The 20,345-nt window shown below is 42.2% G+C and overlaps 2 protein-coding genes across 5 annotated transcripts in view; one reads left to right on the top strand and one right to left on the bottom strand.

Moving 5' to 3' along the window:
• Positions 1-41: 41 nt before the first annotated feature.
• Positions 42-10,182, bottom strand: pgam5 (PGAM family member 5, serine/threonine protein phosphatase, mitochondrial). Of its 4 annotated transcripts, none has more exons than XM_039802580.1 (6): positions 9,630-10,182; positions 8,847-9,019; positions 7,582-7,707; positions 6,554-6,642; positions 2,238-2,368; positions 42-589 (listed from the first exon to the last, which is right to left on the bottom strand). In XM_039802580.1, the coding sequence occupies exons 1-6, from the start codon at positions 9,857-9,859 to the stop codon at positions 439-441; spliced, it is 900 nt and encodes a 299-aa protein (XP_039658514.1). In that variant the 5' UTR covers positions 9,860-10,182; the 3' UTR covers positions 42-438. The 4 variants fall into 4 exon arrangements, with proteins under 4 accessions (XP_039658514.1, XP_039658513.1, XP_039658511.1 ...); XM_039802579.1 differs by having other exon boundaries at positions 2,238-2,371; XM_039802577.1 differs by having other exon boundaries at positions 6,554-6,648; positions 9,630-10,181.
• Positions 10,183-15,014: 4,832 nt separating this feature from the next.
• Positions 15,015-20,345, top strand: part of zdhhc8b (zinc finger DHHC-type palmitoyltransferase 8b) — an 82,649-nt gene continuing 77,318 nt past the window's right edge. The window contains exon 1 of the mRNA XM_039802581.1: positions 15,015-15,348. Coding sequence (XP_039658515.1) covers positions 15,245-15,348 — 104 coding nt within the window. The 5' untranslated portion in view covers positions 15,015-15,244. The remainder of the gene's footprint in view (positions 15,349-20,345) is intronic.

Here is a 20,345-nt window from a genome sequence, read left to right on the forward strand (position 1 = left end):
ATTTGAATTTATTTCAGGAAAGAAATGGAACAGAAACTGAGCCATTTATCGGTTTCTTTTATTTACTACAGCTGCGACATACAACACAATAACCCTCACACTTCAGCATACTGTAATGACCGATGTAAAGCTTGGAACATTTGCATTTACAACTGCTATACAAATACAACAATTTTTTTTTTTGGGGTTTAAAAATCAGCCACTTGTGTAAAAATCCTCAGTTACATTCACGAGCATCTGCTGATCACTTCTGCTGGCGCTCTATGGCACGGAAGTTATCACAACCGCAGAGTCTCTCGTTACATGATGGTAGTTCAATTACAAAATAATAACATCAAAACGTAATTTTCAAGACACTTAAGGAGAAAACTGAGCTTTGACCCTGCAACCGACTAACTGGGCATCAGAGTCCCAGAAACCTGCCGTGCGTTGGGGCCGTCAGGTCCGCGTTAGTTTGTCCGGGGGCATGAATCCTGCGTCTCCCAGGGTTCTGAGGGCCACCCTGCCGCTCGGACGGATGGTGAGCCACGTGATGCTGCCGTTGTTCAAGCCCATACGTAGCCAGCCCTCTGGAGGAAACTGCAGAGCCCTGGGGGGACAAAAAGAAAGATATGAGCAGCTGAGAACTAGAGATACTGTATATGGACACTTATTTAACAAATCATTTGATTTGTGTGTGATCTTGTCCTGTAAGTAGTCATTTGGAGGATATTAAAACCTCATCATCATCATCACTAACTAGATGTCCTAAATGTCCATTTTCAACCAGATGCACCATCACCAAGAAAAGAAATGCTCAAGGCTGCATGTAGCAGATCCAAGATTTACAATAAACAGGAATTTTCTTTTAAAGTGCTCATATTATACTTTTGGGCTTTTGTCCCTTTCCTTTATTGTGTTATATATCTTTTTTGTGCACGTTATAGGTTTACAAAGTGAAAAAGCCCAAAGTCTCCCCCCCCAAAGGGACTTCCCATCTCCAACAGAAAACACTGTTCACCAACTGCTCCAAACAGCTCTATTGTAGTCCAGCCTTTACTTCAGAGACAAATGTGGTCACTTTGTAACACGTTATAATGCTCGCCTAGCTGCTAGCGTGGCACGCCCTCATACTCTGCTTCTGACTGGCTAGTAGTCCTTACCTAGGTACTGTCAGGGCACGCCCTCATACTCTGCTTCTGACTGGCTAGTAGTCCTTACCTAGGTACTGTCAGGGCACGCCCTCATACTCTGCTTCTGACTGGCTAGTAGTCCTTACCTAGCTACTGTCAGGGCACGCCCTCATACTCTGCTTCTGACTGGCTAGTAGTCCTTAACTAGGTACTGTCAGGGCACGCCCTCATACTCTGCTTCTGACTGGCTAGTAGTCCTTAACTAGGTACTGTCAGGGCACGCCCTCATACTCTGCAACTGACTGGCTAGTAGTCCTTACCTAGGTACTGTTAGGGCACGTCCTCATACTCTGCTTCTGACTGGCTAGTAGTCCTTAACTAGGTACTGTTAGGGCACGCCCTCATACTCTGCAACTGACTGGCTAGTAGTCCTTAACTAGGTACTGTCAGGGCACGCCCTCATACTCTGCAACTGACTGGCTAGTAGTCCTTACCTAGGTACTGTTAGGGCACGTCCTCATACTCTGCTTCTGACTGGCTAGTAGTCCTTACCTAGGTACTGAGCATATGTGCAACTCCCAACAAAGATGGAACAGAAGTGAGATTTCTCACGCTGTAACGAAAACAGAGAGCTCAACACGCAGGGTGAAAAGAGGAGCTGCAGCAATGTGCAGTACGACAAAAATATGGTGTTTTCTGAAAATTAAACCATGTAAACCTATTCTGATATAACCTCTGAATACAATTATGAATCTGAAAATGAGCATAATATGAGCACTTTAACAATTAATTTGATTTGTGTGTGATCTTGTCCTGTAAGTAGTCATTTGGAGGATATTAAAACCTTGTCATCATCATCACTAACTAGATGTCTATTTTCAACCAGATGCACCATCACCAAGAAATGCACAAGGCTGCATGTAGCAGCTCCAAGATTTACAATAAACAGGAATTTTCTTTTAAGAATTCCATTAAGAGCACAATGACAAGTGAAGCACATACTCGATAAAAAAAAAAAAAAAATCGTACAGTTCAAGGCACAGTATAGGCACAGTTCAAACCCAGTGGTCTGCAAAGCCAGAACACAGCTGAGCTGCGACCACTGAGTCCGCCGGCGGCACAAACCTGCAGACAAAATAGCGGATGACGTTGGCGTGACACACGATGATCTCGTAGCTGTCCTCCTTCTGCTTGGCGTCGGCTCGGTGGATGTAGCGGCGGAACGCTGCCTCGATGCGAGCTCCGTCTTCGTGGTACTGCTGGAGGACGGTAGAGAGGTTGAAAGCCACCTTTGTCACATGAAAGGGTTCTGTTCGAGCCCCCTCGGTCAGTACACAAGTCAATGCATGATGCTGCGGTGCATTATGGGGAATGTATGAAGAGTTTAGTTCCAAAATGAGGCCAACCGTATGGAAAGACCGTTCCTTCTACTAGAGGCTAAATCGGCACTGAATCACTCAGGGGAGAAAACTGCTGCTGCACCGCTCTCAGTAGGGAATATTGGTGGTCACATTTACATTAAAGCTTTAGTGCGTAACTTTTTGATATTAATAAAGTAAAGTTTAAAGTAAAATTCCTCCTGGTGCTCTCAACGGCGTAAGAAAAACAACCCATCGGAGCCGAGGAGTCTCTTAACGCGGTGTCAATGACTGCTCGTGAACTGCTGTCAAACTAGGCAGCGCTGATCAAATATGAAATCGAGGTTCCGTTACTGCGTTGTCTATTTCTCACATGCGCAAATGTTTTCAGAAACACATTTGGTTACACTTTACTTGAAGGTATCTACTAGAGATGCACCGATAGGAATAGGAATTGTCCGGTTTTCACGTGCGCGGCCACGATCGGCGACCGGCAGGTCAGTCTGACATATGCAGATTTCATGCCGGTCAACGCTACAATTAACTGACAACATGAGTTACACGAGTTACAGTTCTCAGCGGGCCTACGCGCCGCACACGCCACATCACATTACACTTTCGCTTTCTCTCAACTTTTCCGCCCGTGTGGCGCGTACGCTAACGCTTGATGAAGCGCGTCGTCGGGCGCTATTCTCGCGCACGTAGGGAACCTCGTGAATGAACCTGCAACATGTCAGCTGTTGGGAATTCTTCAGCGTGTGAGCGGAAGATAACAAGTTTGCGATATGCAACACCTGCAAGGAGAAAGTAGGGCGTGGAGGGACGACACCAAAAACCCAAATCGCATTTTTTTTAGCGTGACATTGGATGTGAAAAGAAGGAAATGGTTCCAACATTGCACTTTAGATGTCTGTGAATTTCCCACACCAGGAGTAATTTTTATATATATATATATATATATATATATATATATATACAGTGCCTTGCGAAAGTATTCGGCCCCCTTGAACGTTTTGACCTTTTGCCACATTTCAGGCCTCAAACATAAAGATATAAAACTGTAATTTTTTGTGAAGAATCAACAACAAGTGGGTCCCAATTATGAAGTGGAACGAAATTCATTGGCTATTTCAAACTTTTTTAACAAATAAAAACTGAAAAAGTAGCGTGCAAAATTATTCAGCCCTCCCTTTACTTTCAGTGCAGCAAACTCTCTCCAGAAGTTCAGTAAGGATCTCTGAATGATCCAATGTTGACCTAAATGACTAATGATGATAAATAGAATCCAGCTGTGTGTAATCAAGTCTCCGTATAAATGCACCTGCTCTGTGATAGTCTCAGAGGTCCGTGTAAAGCGCAGAGAGCATCATGAAGAACAAGGAACACACCAGGCAGGTCCGAGATACTGTTGTGGAGAAGTTTAAAGCCGGATTGGATACAAAAAGATTTCCCAAGCTTTAAACATCCCAAGGAGCACTGTGCAAGCGATAATATTGAAAGGGAAGGAGTATCAGACCACTACAAATCTACGAAGGCCCGCGCGGCCCCTCTAAACTTTCAGCTCATACAAGGAGAAGACTGATCAGAGATGCAGCCAAGAGGCCCATGATCACTCTGGATGAACTGCAGAGATCTACAGCTGAGGTGGGAGACTCTGTCCAAAGGACAACAATCAGTCGTATACTGCACAAATCTGGCCTTTATGGAAGAGTGGCAAGAAGAAAGCCATTTCTTAAAGATATCCATAAAAAGTGTCGTTTAAAGTTTGCCAAAAGCCACCTGGGAGACACACCAAACATGTGGAAGAAGGTGCTGTGGTCAGATGAAACCAAAATCGAACTTTTTGGCAACAATGCCAAACGCTTATGTTTGGCTAAAAAGCAAAACAGCGCGCTCATCACCCTGAACACACCATCCCCACTGTCAAACATGGTGGTGGCAGCATCATGGTTTGGGCCTGCTTTTCCTCAGCAGGGACAGGGAAGATGGTTAAAATTGATGGGAAGATGGATGGAGCCAAATATAGGACCATTCTGGAAGAAAACCTGATGGAGTCTGCAAAAGACCTGAGACTGGGACGGAGATTTGTCTTCCAACAAGACAATGATCCAAAACATAAAGCAAAATCTACAATGGAATGGTTCACAAATAAACATATCCAGGTGTTAGAATGGCCAAGTCAAAGTCCAGACCTGAATCCAATCGAGAATCTGTGGAAAGAACGGAAAACTGCTGTTCACAAACGCTCTCCATCCAACCTCACTGAGCTCGAGCTGTTTTGCAAGGAGGAATGGGCAAAAATGTCAGTCTCGATGTGCAAAACTGATAGAGACATACCCCAAGCGACTTACAGCTGTATCGCGCAGCAAAAGGTCGTTCGACAAAGTATTAACTTAAGGGGGCTGAATAATTTTGCCCCCAATATTTCAGTTTTTATTTGTTTAAAAGGTTTGAAATATCCAATAAATTTCGTTCCACTTCATGATTGTGTCCCACTTGTTGTTGATTCTTCACAAAAAATTACAGTTTTATATCTTTATGTTTGAGGCCTGAAATGTGGCAAAAGGTCGAAAAGTTCAAGGGGCGAAAACTTTCGCAAGGCACTGTATATATATATATATATATATATATATATATATATATATATATATATATATATATATATATATATATATATAGTTATATTTTATAGTGATCCATTATCTGTTAAAAAACATGTCTATGTTCTGTGCAAAATGTTCTATTAAAGAAAAGATAGAAAATTAATATTTGCGCAATCGGCATCGGCTGGCCTAACTCAATGAAAATCGGAATCTGCCTAGAAAGTTGTAATCGGTGCATCTTTAGTATCTAAATAAGAGTGACATGACACTGTCATGAAAGGGTCATAAACATAAACAAGTCCTAAACTTTTATGACATAACGCTTCTTTTAGTAACTGTCATTCAGTTTTTGTCATGACAAGTGATGGTTAGGGTTCATGTGTTCGTGACAGCGTCATGTCACTCAGCGCTCGACCACAGTTCACGAGCAGTCATTGACACGGCGTTGGAGACTTCTTGGCCGTGCTTGGTTTTTAATCTTTGGGCGCGGTGGAAACTTGCAAATGCCACTGGGAGCATTAGGAGGGGGCAGAGGAAGGAACAGATTAGCCGTCTCGTGTGCTTCTGTCAGGCTATAGTGACAGTTTCAGAAAATATGTATACAAATATTTTTATAAAAGCTACTTACTGACCCTTTAATTATCCAATCAGGTCCAAAATTTGAAGTTGAAGCAAATGACATGATGACCAAAATCCACCTGCGTGGCTAGATAGCATTGGGGTATGTTTTTGCAATGGAGTAACACCTAACCCTTTAAGTCCTCAATAGAGTCCATATCTAATGCTGGTCTCTAGACTTTTACTATTGGACTTATTTGCACTACCACCGTGACACCCCCTCTCATAGAGCACCTTACCACGCAGACTGAATCACAGGGTCAGTCCCTGCACTGTCACTGCAAGTGTCTCAGGCTTATACATCCCTTAATACATTCATGTGGATTGTTTTTATTTTGTATCTTTTCTTTTATTGTCCATATTATTCATATTCATGTGGATTTGTCATCCTGTTTATAAATGTATGTGTATGATGTGTGTGATGTCTTTGAGGTACTGGGACCTTGAATTTCTCCTTGGGGATCAATAAAGTAAGTAAGTAAGTAAGTAAGAAGTAAGTAAGTAAGTAAGTAATGAATGAATGAATGTATTTATCTAAAAAATGTACCAACTGGTTATTTAGCAATTTATTATGTAACAATGGCAAAATGTCTATTTAAATGAAACAACTAATGAAAAGATTGATCCTCAGCTGCCAGACACCTTTAAACTTTGGCATTTTGGTAATCGACTCTTCCTACGACCCATTCCTGTGGCAGTGCACTGATGTATTGGCTGATTTTTTTTTGCAGCCTAAATAAAACAATTGACAGGACATGTGCACGGACATGTGGGCAGCAGAGCGCTACAAGGATATGCAAATGATACAGAATCTCAGGCCTACAGCACGCTCTAGAGGTAGAGTGGTTGTAGCTTCGCTCACCACAGCGTCGGGCTTCCAGTGAGTGACCGGTGGAACCGGCTCGATAGGTGCACCCTCTCTCAGCAAATCACAGCTCACCAGCTCCACTCCTAGACCCGTACGACATCCGGGGCGAAACAAAAATGTTAATATACGTTTGTGCACCAGCTTTAATGTGTGCCATACAGAAGCATACGACAATGATAAAAAGGGATATGATTACAGGGTTTCCCCCCCGAAGAGTTGTTTAGCCTGGTGGCAAGTGTCTTGTTTTTATTTTTTATGACTAGGGCCCGGAGTCCCAGCCTGATGGCAGCATTAACGTACTGTAGAGCCCAATAGCTTCTGAGATAACAGAATCATGGACGGAATCATGAAATTGAGAATTTAAAAAGGCTATAAGACAGACTTCATAGGGGCCTACATTTAGTCAGTGCTAAAAGCTAACGTTTAAGTTTAAAAAATGCATTAAAAATACATTAAGAAATAATTCCCAGTGGTTTAGGTAGGGCTGGGCAATATATCGATATTATATCGATATATCGTGATACGAGTCCAGATATCATCTTAGATTTTGGATATAGTAATACTGTAATATGGTCAGTGCTGTCATATGTTATTAAAGTGATGTACTTTTCTGAACTTACCAGACTGCTAGCTGTTCTAGGCCTTTACCCACATAGTTATTATATCCACATTACTGATGATTATTTATCGCATTTTATTTTAATTCTTCGATCTAATATTTGGTAAAAGCACCAATAGCCAACCCTACGATATCGTCGCAATATCGACATCGAGGTATTTGGTCAACAATATCGTGATATCTGATTTTCTCCATATCGCCCAGCACTAGGCTTAGGTCTGGTGGGGGGCAACTTAGGCCCAGTGAGAGTTAGGGTGTTTTTCTTTTACCGTTATTGTTCATATAAAATTGTATAAACTGAAACAGTGCTTAGAGCAATAGAGATAAAAAAAATAATAGATGACCAAATTTACTTTCCACCTTTTCCCAGACTGGGGTTAGACAGTACAGCTCTATCCACTACCTGAGAGGTGTTTGCTGATTATATTTGCAGTCTCCGTGGCCCTGGCCATGCTGGAGTGGACCAGAACATCATACTTGAGTCCCAACGCTGCCAACCGCTTTCCCGTGAACTCAGCCTGCTCACGACCTGGGAAGTGGAGACACAGGGGTCATTTTGTCAGAAACGGCCTGTCAGAAACGGCCTGTCAGAAACGGTCTGTCAGAAACGGCCATTTGGGTAGGACAACAGGCAAGCAAACAAACAGAGATCATTCTGCTGTCAGGGTGGTACTAGAGCCTGCCTACGGAGAGCCTGTTCACTCCCTATTTAGCCCGATTGCACCGAATTTGATTGCAGTTCCACCAGAGTTCCACTGGGGGAGATCGCGGGCGAGTGCAAAATTGATGGGAGTCTATGGAGCTAGACAGCTAAATTTGTCTCTTTCGCCCGATTGCCGTTGACAAATCTCAGATTTGATTGTAGTTTTTGCAAGTTCAACATGGGTTATAGGTCGAAAGTTGAATGAACGAGTACTTATGTCCTTTCGATTTCTTACAGGTTGAGTCGTTGTTGCCCATAACACGCTAGCATTCCGCTAATGAATGCCGATTGGTCAGTGAAGGACTGATTACGACCAGAGATCCCGCTTGATGGCATCCAAAGCGGAACCAGAATGTCAGAGCCCGTCTAAAACATTAGCAAACCAAAACTCTTTCTAGCACGTGCATTGCCAGGGAGAGCCTAACCTGTCAGCTGTGTTGTCGATGCCTCCAGAGAAAAGAGGAAGGGACTCAGAGCTTGCCGTAAAACAGTATCTCTGGCCGTATATGTGTATGACGTCATTGACATTTTAAAAGGCTTTTTTGAACAAAAAAGTGACTTTAAAAAAATCTAACACCCAGCAGTGTATATTTTCTTTGCCTCCCCTTTCGAATGCAACAATCAAATTACTAGACAAAAAAATGATATGCTGAGAGAAGTGGATTTTGAGGGGTATAGCTCCATAGACATCCATTCATTCTGCAGTTGCCCGTGAGCGCCCTCATATGGAACCCGAGTGGAACTGCAACCAGTTCAGAAGCCGGATGTTTCCCCGAGAGTGGAAGTTCTCCCCTTATTAGACATTCCCTGGTGAACATGTATGCTATTACGCTATCAGAGACAGAACTGTAATTTATTGAAGCTAGATCCAAGCATCAATGTGTTTCCTCTGTGTGACTAAAATTACTTAACAGACTGCTGTCTGTCTGGTCAACTTTCCATGTGACTTAAGTGGAAACAAGGACCTAATGGAGTGAGGATCCTCTCCTTGTCGCTGTTCCCACTCAGGATGTACTGGGAGTGTCTGATGAGGAGAATATTGCGTGTAGCTTTTGGTTTGCCGTTGTCCTGCTCGGAGCTGGGGTCTTCAGTTGCATTTTCTTTCTTCTTCCCATTGGTCAGTGCAGATGGGTCTCTCCTGAACAGAGGTAAGACGAGGTGATCTTGAGATTAGGACCGGCTTTGTCTGACACGGTTAACTTGAGGTGTGGAAAACTGGGTTAACACAACTATGATTTAAGATGACTATACGGATTATAATACTATAATATCAGTATAATACTTTGAGAAACTTCTAAACATCTTGTTTTGAAGAAACCCTACGCCAGACTCACATCATTGTGACTCGATCTCACAAATCCTTAGTTCCCCAGATTCAGTGTGCATCCAAAACACAAACTCATTTTAGCAAGATATTGAAATGTTGGGTATACGTGCAGTTCATTGTCCCAAATTCCCCATACAATGTTCTTAATTAATTATGAACCTGCTAAACCCCCTGTGTTACCCTAACCTGTATCAAATAAGACCTCCATCATTTGGGATACTAAACTGCACGTAAGCCGAAATGTTAATTGTCCAATATACGTTCGTTTCACAAAATCAACCTACATTTCACCGTGGTTGTTAAATTGATGTAGCCCATATTTGACAGAGATTTGGAGTGGAAAATGGAGGGAATATAATGCTATTGATTACGTTCAAATAATCAAACAATTAAGCGACAGCGTAACGTTAGAAGCACGTACTTATCCCAGTTAAAGTCCCAGGCGTGTCCAGTCGGGGCTGGCGTGTGGCTGGCAGGTGTCCACGCCGGCTGCGCAGCTTGAAGAACGGTGAATCTCGACCACCGACTCCCTGCCTCTCCGCGTTGCTCGCCGAAGTATCCGCGGGAGTCAGCAGCGGCAGCGGCGAATACTAAGACGGCAGAGCCTCCGGCGAGCCCGCAAACAAGTTTTAAAGTTTTCCTGTACGACATCCTGCGAGCCGCTGAACAAGCGCACTATTGCTAGCTAATTAGCTGAGCTTAACAGGTTTAACGCTACCAAGCCGTAACGCTATCCCTCCTTACAAATGTATTGCTTTCTTCTGCTTAATGGCGCTTGACTGTTAATTCCAACTCCAGCAAGGGAAACAAAACACGCTTTATGTGGCACAACATCTACCGGGTGGCGGCTCTGGAAACTAAAAACACAGTAGAGACCGCAAAGCTAATCTAGGCAGTTTCCTACAAACAGTACAGTGGCCCACCCATTGACCCGAGCCTTCTTCTTCTTTGACGTAAAACGGCAGCAGGCATCCTTAGTGTTACATTACTGCCATCTTGTGGAGTTGGTTAACTCCTACGGTCTCCGGTTTGTCCCGTCAGTGTTTTACTGAACCTAACTGAAAAAAAGGCAACAAAAAAATTAAAAAAACAACCCTAAAAACGTAAAAGGTCGGTAGAAAGAAGGAAGTATGGCAATAATAGGTGGGAAATAGTATCAAAAAAGAAAACAGCGACAAAAACTTAATAAAAAGCGACAGACTAGAAAGAAGGAATACAAACTTCAAAAAAAATTTCATAAAAGCGACAAAAACCTGGAGAAAAAAGCAGACATTAGAAAAAAAGGAAGGAAGGAAGGAAGGCAAGAACAGGTCGAAAACAGTGACAAAAACTTTTTTTAAATGACAAACTTCAAAAAAGCGACAAAAACTTACCTTACCCCCTGCAGTCCTCCAAAGTAGGCTACCCCTTGGGGTACACGTAGGCTAGGCCTACCCCCATTTGAGAAACACTGCTCTAAATAATACATTAGTCTTTCATTCACCATTCCTTCCATAGGCTAATAGCCTATGTGCGATGTTAGGCTAGCCTAGCCTAGCCTACTTATGGGGACAATTACCGCTGGATTACAATTTCTGGTATTTTACCTTCCTCCCACACTTTATTGCAGTACAAAAAAATGTATTTAATCCTTCTGCACTTAAATATGTTTTTCTTCTTCCATTGTTTTCAGGTTCAGTTTTCTCTAAATCTCGTCCTCCCTCCTCAGAAAACTTATTAGAACTGTGTACCTTAACAGTGGCCTAATTAACCTATTAACTCAGATTTTTCTTTCTTTATTATTGCCTTCTTATTTCAATTTTTTAGCAATTGTTCTAACCATTACATTACATTTTCATTTAGCTTTCATTTCACCCACACACACACACACCCCACACACACACACACACCTCTAAGTTTTCTCTGTTATTGTCCTCCTTGGGCTACTACAGCTTGAGCTTTTTGTACTGTATCTATCATGAATATGATGGCCTCTTTCCATTTAGTTGACATGCCCTATTTCTGTTTCACACAGCTTCTTTACTTGTATCTTCCATTCCTCCATGGTACTGTCTTCCTCTTTATTTTGCATTTACTCTTAGAAATGGATCTCAGTGCAGGTGTTCTACTTCTCCTATTTTATTATCAAGAGTTTCTATGTTCCTATTATCAATAATCTGATTTAGATTCTTCCTTAAAGGAAAACGCCGACTAATACATAGGCCTACCCTTCTCATCTCCGTGCGTGCTGTAAGGCTGTCTGACGGCTCCAGCGGCATTAGCCCATCACAGAACAGGCAGGTGAATGGTTCCAGCAATCCTACTGCTCCGAATAAGTGACAAAATAACGCCAACATGTTGTGATTTGTAGAGTGACAGTGTGTACAAAAAACAACGTAACATGAGACACAGCCGTCTTCTAACCGTAAACAAACCGGGAACTATATTATCTGGCGGAAGAATATAGTACTTGGGCGGTGTGATATGCTCGCAGCAAGCCTGTCTAAGAATATAGTTCCCAATTTTTTTACTGTTAGAAGATAGCTGTGTCTCATGTTACGTTGTTTTTTGTACACACTGTCACTCTACAAATCACAACATGTAAATAGGAACATGTTGGCGTTATTTTGTCACTTTTGTCACAATTCGGAGCAGTAGGCTAGTTGGAACCAGTTAACTGCAGGATCTGTGCTGGACTAAGCTAATGCTGGAGCCGTCAGACAGCCTTACAGCACGCACGGAGATGAGAAGGGTATGTATGGACTTGTCTAACTCTGGGGGTTACGGTGAATAAGCTAAATTCCCAATAAGTCGGCGTGTTCCTTTAAACTCAGAAGAAGACACTCAGGAACTCTTCCTTTTATATTGCACATTTTCAATATCTTAATATCTTTAGTTTTCTCTACTGTTTTGTTTTGCCTTACATTTGCACTATTTATCTATCTTTATCTTAATTGTACATATTATTTATCTTTTTATTTTATATATTAATTGCTTTCATCTATATTTGTATTTCTTATATTTTATATTATACTTGTACGTGTCATTGCACCGTGGGTCAGAGAGAAACGTATTTTCAATTGCTCTGTATGTCTAGCACATATTGCAGAATTGACAATAAAGTTGACTCTTCCTTAAACATCTCTGAGTTAGCTTTCCCAATCAGCCATTTTTCACCCTGTATACTTCAGTTACTGACGCATGAATGTTTATACTGATCGATCCATCCATCTTCGTCCGCTTATCCGGTGTCGGGTCGCGGGGGGAGCAGCTCCAGCAGGGGACCCCAAACTTCCCTTTCCCGAGCCACATTAACCAGCTCTGACTGGGGGATCCCGAGGCGTTCCCAGGCCAGGTTGGAGATATAATCCCTCCACCTAGTCCTGGGTCTTCCCCGAGGCCTCCCTTATACTGATGCCATCACTAAATTCCTCTCATCTAACAAATCTTCTATGACTGGCCATTGCCATTATAGTTTTGCATTTAGTTTTGTGCATTGATGTCCCCACACCATACAATGCTTGGTCTTCTTTGTCCATTTGTCTAAATTTGTTTAATTATATTGTCTTACCAGGGTTATAATCATTCACAACCACTAATTCCTTCCTTTCAACCCACACTTCAACCACCACCACATAGCTACTGCAGTTCATTTCCCAGTAGTACTATAGGGAGTCCCTTGTCTCTGTCCCTTGTCCCTTGTTCACCACACCCAGTACATATTCTCTGTCCTTTCGTCTACATAACCAAATTCCTGCCAATTGAAACAACTAGGCTTTGGTATATGCTCTTCCATTCAACAAATCTCAGACTTCTTGTATCTCTCTCTCACCACCGCCTCTTCTTCTCTCTCACCATCCCTCCTCCCATCACGTGTCTCTTTCTGGATTTGACAATTGAGGAGTTTGATGTGGCAATAAATAAAAAATGGCCTTGGGAAAATCACCTGGTCAAGATGACCTTCCAACTAACTTTTCTCAGTTTTTCTGGACTGGTATAAGAGAATTGCCTTTTGAAGCATTATAAGACTACAAAATAATACATTATTGACTACAATGAAACAAGATATACTTTCTTTAATAGGCTACCAAAACCAAACAAAGATAAAACACCAACTGCTCTAGAGCAGGCTAACTGCAAAGAATACATCGCCATCGTTACTTGGCTGGGTTTAATTCAACCTGCTTTTGTGCAACCGAGTCAAGACTAAATTCATCTTGAATATCCCGAGTTAACCCCTTATCCTGGTTTTGTGCAATAGCCCTCCGGAAAAAAGAAGTGCCTTGAACTTGTTGAATTACTTAAAGTTTGTACTGATTAAAGCTCTCCATCTTATTCACTTTTGTTAATTTATAAGTTTATTTCAATGTATCAGAATTTATTGTATATTTTTATTTGTATTGCTTTATAGGGTTTTCTTATCGTTTTATTTTATTTTTTATTTCCTTTATTTTATGTGTATGCTGCTTAGAATAATTTGTAAAATGAGATATAAAAATGCCTGCTTTGTATTTGAAAGCATTGAATACAAAAAAATTGTGGCAGTAACTCAGTCAGTAGGGAGTTGAGTAGGGTTGGGAACCGGAGGGTTGCTGGTTTAAGTCCCCATACGGACCAAAGTATGGTGGTGGACTGGTAGGTGGACAGGTGCCAGTTCACTTCCTGGGCACTGCCAAGGTACTCTTGAGCAAGGCACCGAACCCCCCAGCTGCTCGGGGCACCTTTCCATGGGCAGCCCCCTCACTCTGACATCTCTCCATTAGTGTGTGTGTGTGTGTGTGTATGTGTGTGTACGTATGTGTGTGTGTGTGTATGTGTGTGCATGTGTGTGTGTGTGTGTGTGTGTGTGTGTGTGTGTGTGTGTGTGTGTGTGTGTGTGTGTAAAATTCAGGCCTGTGTATAATAATAACAACAGAGTGAAAACATTGTAATTTCCCTTGCGGGATTAATAAAGTATAAATTATTATTATTATTAATAAATAAAAAATAAACACCGCAACGATGACGACTTCCGCTCCACACCTCGCGCAATTGTCATAAATCCCAACATGTGCCACTTGAGGGCGCTCTAATCCCTAAATCCACAGCAGTAGTCTACCTACAGCGGAGTAGCCCTGGTTATAAACTCCATTCAGCATGTCAGTGGGACCACATCAACCTCATCAGCTTCTGAAACATTGGTTTACAATTTAAAGCCGCACAAATCAACACAGCCTGATTCCAGTAGGCCTAAACTGCCCACTGCTTGTTTGTTGGTGATAGGACTGTGGCTGGCATGGGAAGAGTCATTTTAGCAACTTAAATAAATGCATTTTTGGTAGGCTATACAATAACCAAACCGAATGCAAGAGTGGAAGTCGACTATTTGCCATAGCAACTATGCCTGCCTTGTAGCCTACACGTGCACGCTTGTAGGTAAGCAAATAAAGCAACATCAAACTGAAGTTTGGTGTCGCTCTCTCTGCCAAGAGAGCACCAGGCCTATACTGCCTATCCGGACCAGAACTAGGCTATACCTGCACAGCAGCTGCCAAAACACCAAACAGCTTGTCTTCTCAATGCTGTTAGATTCATTTACAGCTACATTGATAGAGTCTGTGAGCATTTTGCGAGAAAAGTAGGCCCAGGCTAGTTTTTCTTTAAATTCGCAAAAATATCCTGGGTTTAAAATAAAAAAATAAAAAAGAGAGTGCAGAGTGACTAATGCTTTCTGACGAAATCATTAATTGCGAGCTAATCAACGTTACTGATCCGATCGTTTTCTTCTGAAGACACTTGCAGGGTTTGCACACAGGCTCCACCTTTTCAAGCGGTTCAGTGACCTCAGCAGTGGGCTGGATTGGAAGGGTGGGATTTCCAGGCGGCTTCGAGTGAGCTGAGCTCTGTGTATTCCTGCCTCTCTATTTTAGGATCTATGCGGCTTCAACGATAGCATAGATCGGACCGGTTGCACCTCTTAATAGCCATAGAAAGGCCTATACCTTTTGTACGCTGGATCTTTTTTTCTACATGCGTCTCCAATCGGAATAAATAATTGAGGAATGTGGAAATTACAGAATGCCCAACAGCGCTGGAAAGAGATTTAAACCCACCAAATACATCCCAGTGTCCACTGCTGCCACACTCCTTGTGGGATCGACCACTTTATTTTTCGTCTTCACGTAAGTTTGCATCGCTTCTTTCGCTTCTCATTCGTTGCATGCCGGCGGGTTTTCCTACACTGTGTGTGTGTGTGTGTGTGTGTGTGTGTGTGTGTGTGTGTGCGAGTATGTGTGTGTGTGTGCGCGCGAGTGTGTGTGTGTGCAGATTACACAGACATGAGTGGATTTGCAGCTCAAAGTTTGCACGGGTGGATTCAGTCACTTCAGGTAGAATAAGTGATTTTTTTTTTTATAGAGTATTTCTGCTATATTTCTATCCCAACGGGGAATCTCGCAGCGGTGTCTTACCACTGCCCTTCCCGTGCAGCCTCAGACACACCATTTGGCCGTAATACCTGCGAGGTAAACTTCCAATAAACCATGTAAGTTTAACAACGCTGTAACCTTGCGGGAGACCACAGTTTAGGCCGCAGTTACTCACTTCCCATTGAAGAAATGCCGCAGGCAGTTGTCGATACAATTAAAATGGTTGCATTGTGTTTAATACATGCTCACTCAGCTGAGATATAGTTCCAGGGTCACACAACCCATCAAGAGGCATTAGAATCATTCTAATCCTGGGGTCCCCAAAGTGGAGTCCTGCAGGAGTCCCCAGCTAGGCTTTATGGCATCTACCACCATGTATCACCCTATACATAGCCTATACAGCAATTTAGGTTTATACTTTGGAGGGAATGAGGATTATTGGTGACTTCTGACCGAGTTCAAACAGGTCCTTTACTCTCTCAAAAGCAGATATGAATTAACTTCTATGCATTTCTATGTTAGGTGATAGTCGGTGGTTCATCCACACACCAGCTGCAATCAGGATGATCACATACTGTAGTCAGTCACGCAGCCAGCATCATTGTCCCAGACCCCTCCATCTGATGAAAGAGTGAGTTAGTGCTATCAATCTAATATAGAGCCGTCACCATAGAGAGGGAGATAACAGCAGAGAGAGAGAGAGAGATGCATCTGGTCTGAATCATCATTCCCATATACAGTACATGCTCCTCTAGTGCCAACCCCCAGGTGAGTGGATTATCGGTGAAATGATCAGCTCACTCTCACATCTGCAAGGAACCCAGAGAGGAGGGGGGGGGGGTTGAAAAACATGTCGGAAACCTCTGACCTGGACTGAGGACTATAAGGATATATCATCCAACCTTTAGCCTAGGCAGAGTCGTGTTGTCTGCCAAAGTTCAAAACTGCTAAATGTAATTGCTCGCCCTCCAAGGGCAGAAGGATTTTTACAGTGTTTTAAAGACCTTATGTTGCTGTGGCTAATGGGAACACGTTGGGTGTGTAGATGATGATTCTATCATTTCTAACATATTTTTATTCCAGTTACTGTAATAGCTGTTGTTGATCTAAGGTTGTGTGTGTGTGTGTGTGTGTGTCTGTTTGTTCCATTAAATCATGTACTGCTTTTCGACACAGATCCGTATAAGATACAAAAGTGTGACACAGTGTGTTCTTCACTAATTGTATGAACAAGAAAATGCGGGAAGACACAGAAAATGCTTAAACTGCACGCTGAAAGGTTTAGCAGTGGCCGAGACTGAAGGAAATATATGGTGTTTGCGGGTAGCATCGGTAGGATGGGTTGTAGCTTTAAAAATACCAGCACTCCTTGGTGTAATATCTAGGGCTTTGCATAAACAAATGGCCTGATTTACAAGTCTTGGTGTTGAATGAATGTGTTATGATTTAATAAGAGATCTACATCAGTCATATTGTTTGCAAATAGCAGAAGTCAGAATTATTGCTGAAAAAAATATATACAGTATAGCCTATATATTATTTGTTTAGGCTACAAATTAACGTTCATCCCCCCCAGCAGATGGTTCAAGGGTGAGGATTAAGACTTTACTCGGTTGCTCCTTCTTTTCCCAGTAAAAGGTCTGGAGGATTGAGTAATGTATAATGGAACCCCCTGGGGAGCAGTGCACAACCAAACTAGGCCATATCTCCTCATTCTTATAGAGCGCATCATGTTGGACCCAGTCTAGCCTTGTGGCATGTGTTTTAACCAGAATAACATCCAACAAGTGCAAAAGTAGGAACATTTTACATTTCTATTTTGGCAACTTTGTTTGGTAGCCACAAACTTAGATGTGCAGGGGTTAAAGCTAAAGGACTAGTCCCTCATATATACGCTCAAGTACAGCTGAGTGCCGGGGACATAGATCTTTTTTTATTCCTAGGCCGCAGTGTGTTAATGGTCTCACTGTTGCCAGCAGGCCACTTGGTGTCATATGGGCAATGGAGGATGGGACTTGGGGCCAGCACTGGCACTCACACACACACACACACACACACACACACACACACACACACACACACACACACACACACACACACACACACACACACACTGTCCATGGTGTGTTACTGTGTTTGGCTTACTGACGCCTGACAGTTTGTATTTCCCGCCGAGATTGAATTAGAACACATTAGTACAGAATTATTTATATCTGCACACAGCATGACCACGACTCATCACAAAAATACGGATGATAAATTAAGCTTTTAGTCACGGTTTAGCCATCATAATATTATCCCAGCCTTATCTGGGTCTACAGCGAGATTCTATTATACAGTAGCTTAGGCGTCTCGCTGTGTCTCAATTTGTCCCAGCTCTGTATGGCTGCACTGAAGAAGCTTTCTTTTTACCTTTAAGTAATTCCTCAGGATGGCTTCATCACTGCCCTTGACCGTACGTCCAAAGGATAACCTGTTCAGGAAACGGAACTGCCAGGAGGACCATTATCATTTGTTGCTGAGACTAATAGTCCATACTTTGGAGTACGCATGGATGGATGTGTGAAAACTATCAATTGATCATCTGGACAAGACCTCTGTTGAGCAGTTTTAGCTGCGTGAAGGTGAATTATGAGAGAGGCAGTGAGTGGTGGAGCCACCAGGCTAAGAGCGGAGCTGCACATGAGAACAGGCCTGTCAGGAATCTAATCTTCAGCTTCCACATCTGTTTCCTCCTTTTCACTGTATATCCATTGAGTCGGACTTCATTCAGATCCTAACCAATGCATTGTTTTGCATTTGTGCTCTGCTCAGAGGTTCTTGTCGAGATTTTTAAAGGTATTTAAATGCCATTTTAAAGCCATTTTACAGGGTTAATTATATAGAACCTCTGTATATACTTACCTCATTTACACAGTACAGGAACTTGCTGTTTTCTCTCGCAACAAGTTTCGTAGTAAAGCAGAAATGTAGCACCCAGTCCTCTGGTACTCTAACGCCTCATTTTGACTCAACTCACTTTTGGTACCAGGTGCTTTTTGCTATTCTGTTTTTTCACTATGGATAGTACTCTCTCAGTGTAGGTGGAATTCTCAGCTCATCGCTATAACGGCGAGTGAAACTGCCATAACATCATCTTCAACATTCGCTGGATCCTTTCAGTGGCAACAATGTCTGCACTTCTTCAATTGTACTGTGGTGTGCTTTAAAAAAAACACTGCGGTTGCTATTGACGGTAGCCTGGCTATTTAAAAATGGTTGGTTTGTGCTGGATTATCTGTGTCGCGCTAGTGAGGATTCTCTCTGACCAATCAGTGGTCTGCAGTCCACTTGGAACCTCGACCGAGGTGGTACCAAAAAAAGACACCTCGTACAATGCTATCCACAACTTTTTGAGTTCAGCAGAGCCGTGGCATGGAAATGCAGCATAAAAAAAATAAGGATCAGAGATACTGATGCTAAGAAAATGTGTCTAGGATAAAACACACCCATATTTATTAACTGAAAAGTTAGATTTTTACAAGTTGTATGCTTTTAAGCAGCATTAGCCGAATACACCTTATATTGAGCAAAGTATTACAAAGTATATTGAACTGTTTTGTTGCAAATATTTCTTTAATTGAGGCATATAACTCCTTATCAAACTTCTGTTTTTAATGAACAACAAAATCAGATTTAAATGCTTATAATGTGATAAGTCCCCTGAGCTTTAGGATTTTATTATTCTTATTTATGTATTCCTGAACATTCAGCATAAGGCCAGAGGTGTTGGAAATCACACTTTCTGTGTTCGCCTGTCCCCTCTTCACTCTGCTGTATGTAACTTTGTTTTTTTGTGTGTGTCTTATTAATTGAAGATCTAAAAGCATAATTGAATGTTGGTTCATTGATCCTAATCCGCGTCCTGCTTGCGATTATGTATGCAGGGCTGCTGTCGTCTTTTTGTCAAAGAGTTCTGTAAAGAAGCTTGTAACTATTAATGCCTCCCTCCTGTGTGGCATAAGTGGCTGCGAGCCGCCCTGTGTTTGACTGTAGTTAAATGAACTGTTGGTTTAACCCGGCCTGTTTATTCTCAGTGTGGGAGCTGCCTGTTTTAAATATTGCTCATATAACATTGGGACTGATTTGGGTTTAGTTTGTTTATTTAAATGATGTGATCGAGGATATATTGCCAAGTTTGAGATGTGGCAAGAGCAAAGTGTTTCTCAGAGGGAGGAAATTACCCATCGACATGAATATGCTTGTAGCTCTTTCAGTGTCTCTGCTCGAACAAGCATCTATCAAAGCAAGAAACCAGAGAGCCTCAGAGAGTCTCAGCCTCCCTGATGTGATACTCATGTACAGCATACTGAGACATAAACAGGACTCTTGTCACATGCTTGCACAACTTTAACCTCGTATTTGAGCTAAACAAAAATATTCCATAACTTTCACGAGAGCACGAAATTTTAGCTCCTTAAAGCAACGCTCTAATCAGTATTCATCTTCAGTATTGGCTTACATATTACTAGGGATCGGCTTTAAACAAGTATTTAATAAATGAGAATATTTCAACATAATACACAGTAACCAAGAGTCAGATAGTGTTGTGGTGGGGACATGAAGTCAGACTCAGTGGTGAGAGAAACCAAAGCAGAGGGACAGACCCAGAGCTGTAGCCGAGCCAAAGTAGCGCACTTATTAATAATTAACTTTATCGGTTATCGGGCAAATAAAATGCAGATACAGATAATCTGCAAACTGCCAAAAAA

This window comes from Perca fluviatilis, chromosome 6 (genome assembly GCF_010015445.1).
Source record: "Perca fluviatilis chromosome 6, GENO_Pfluv_1.0, whole genome shotgun sequence".
Taxonomy (NCBI): Eukaryota; Metazoa; Chordata; class Actinopteri; order Perciformes; family Percidae; genus Perca; species Perca fluviatilis.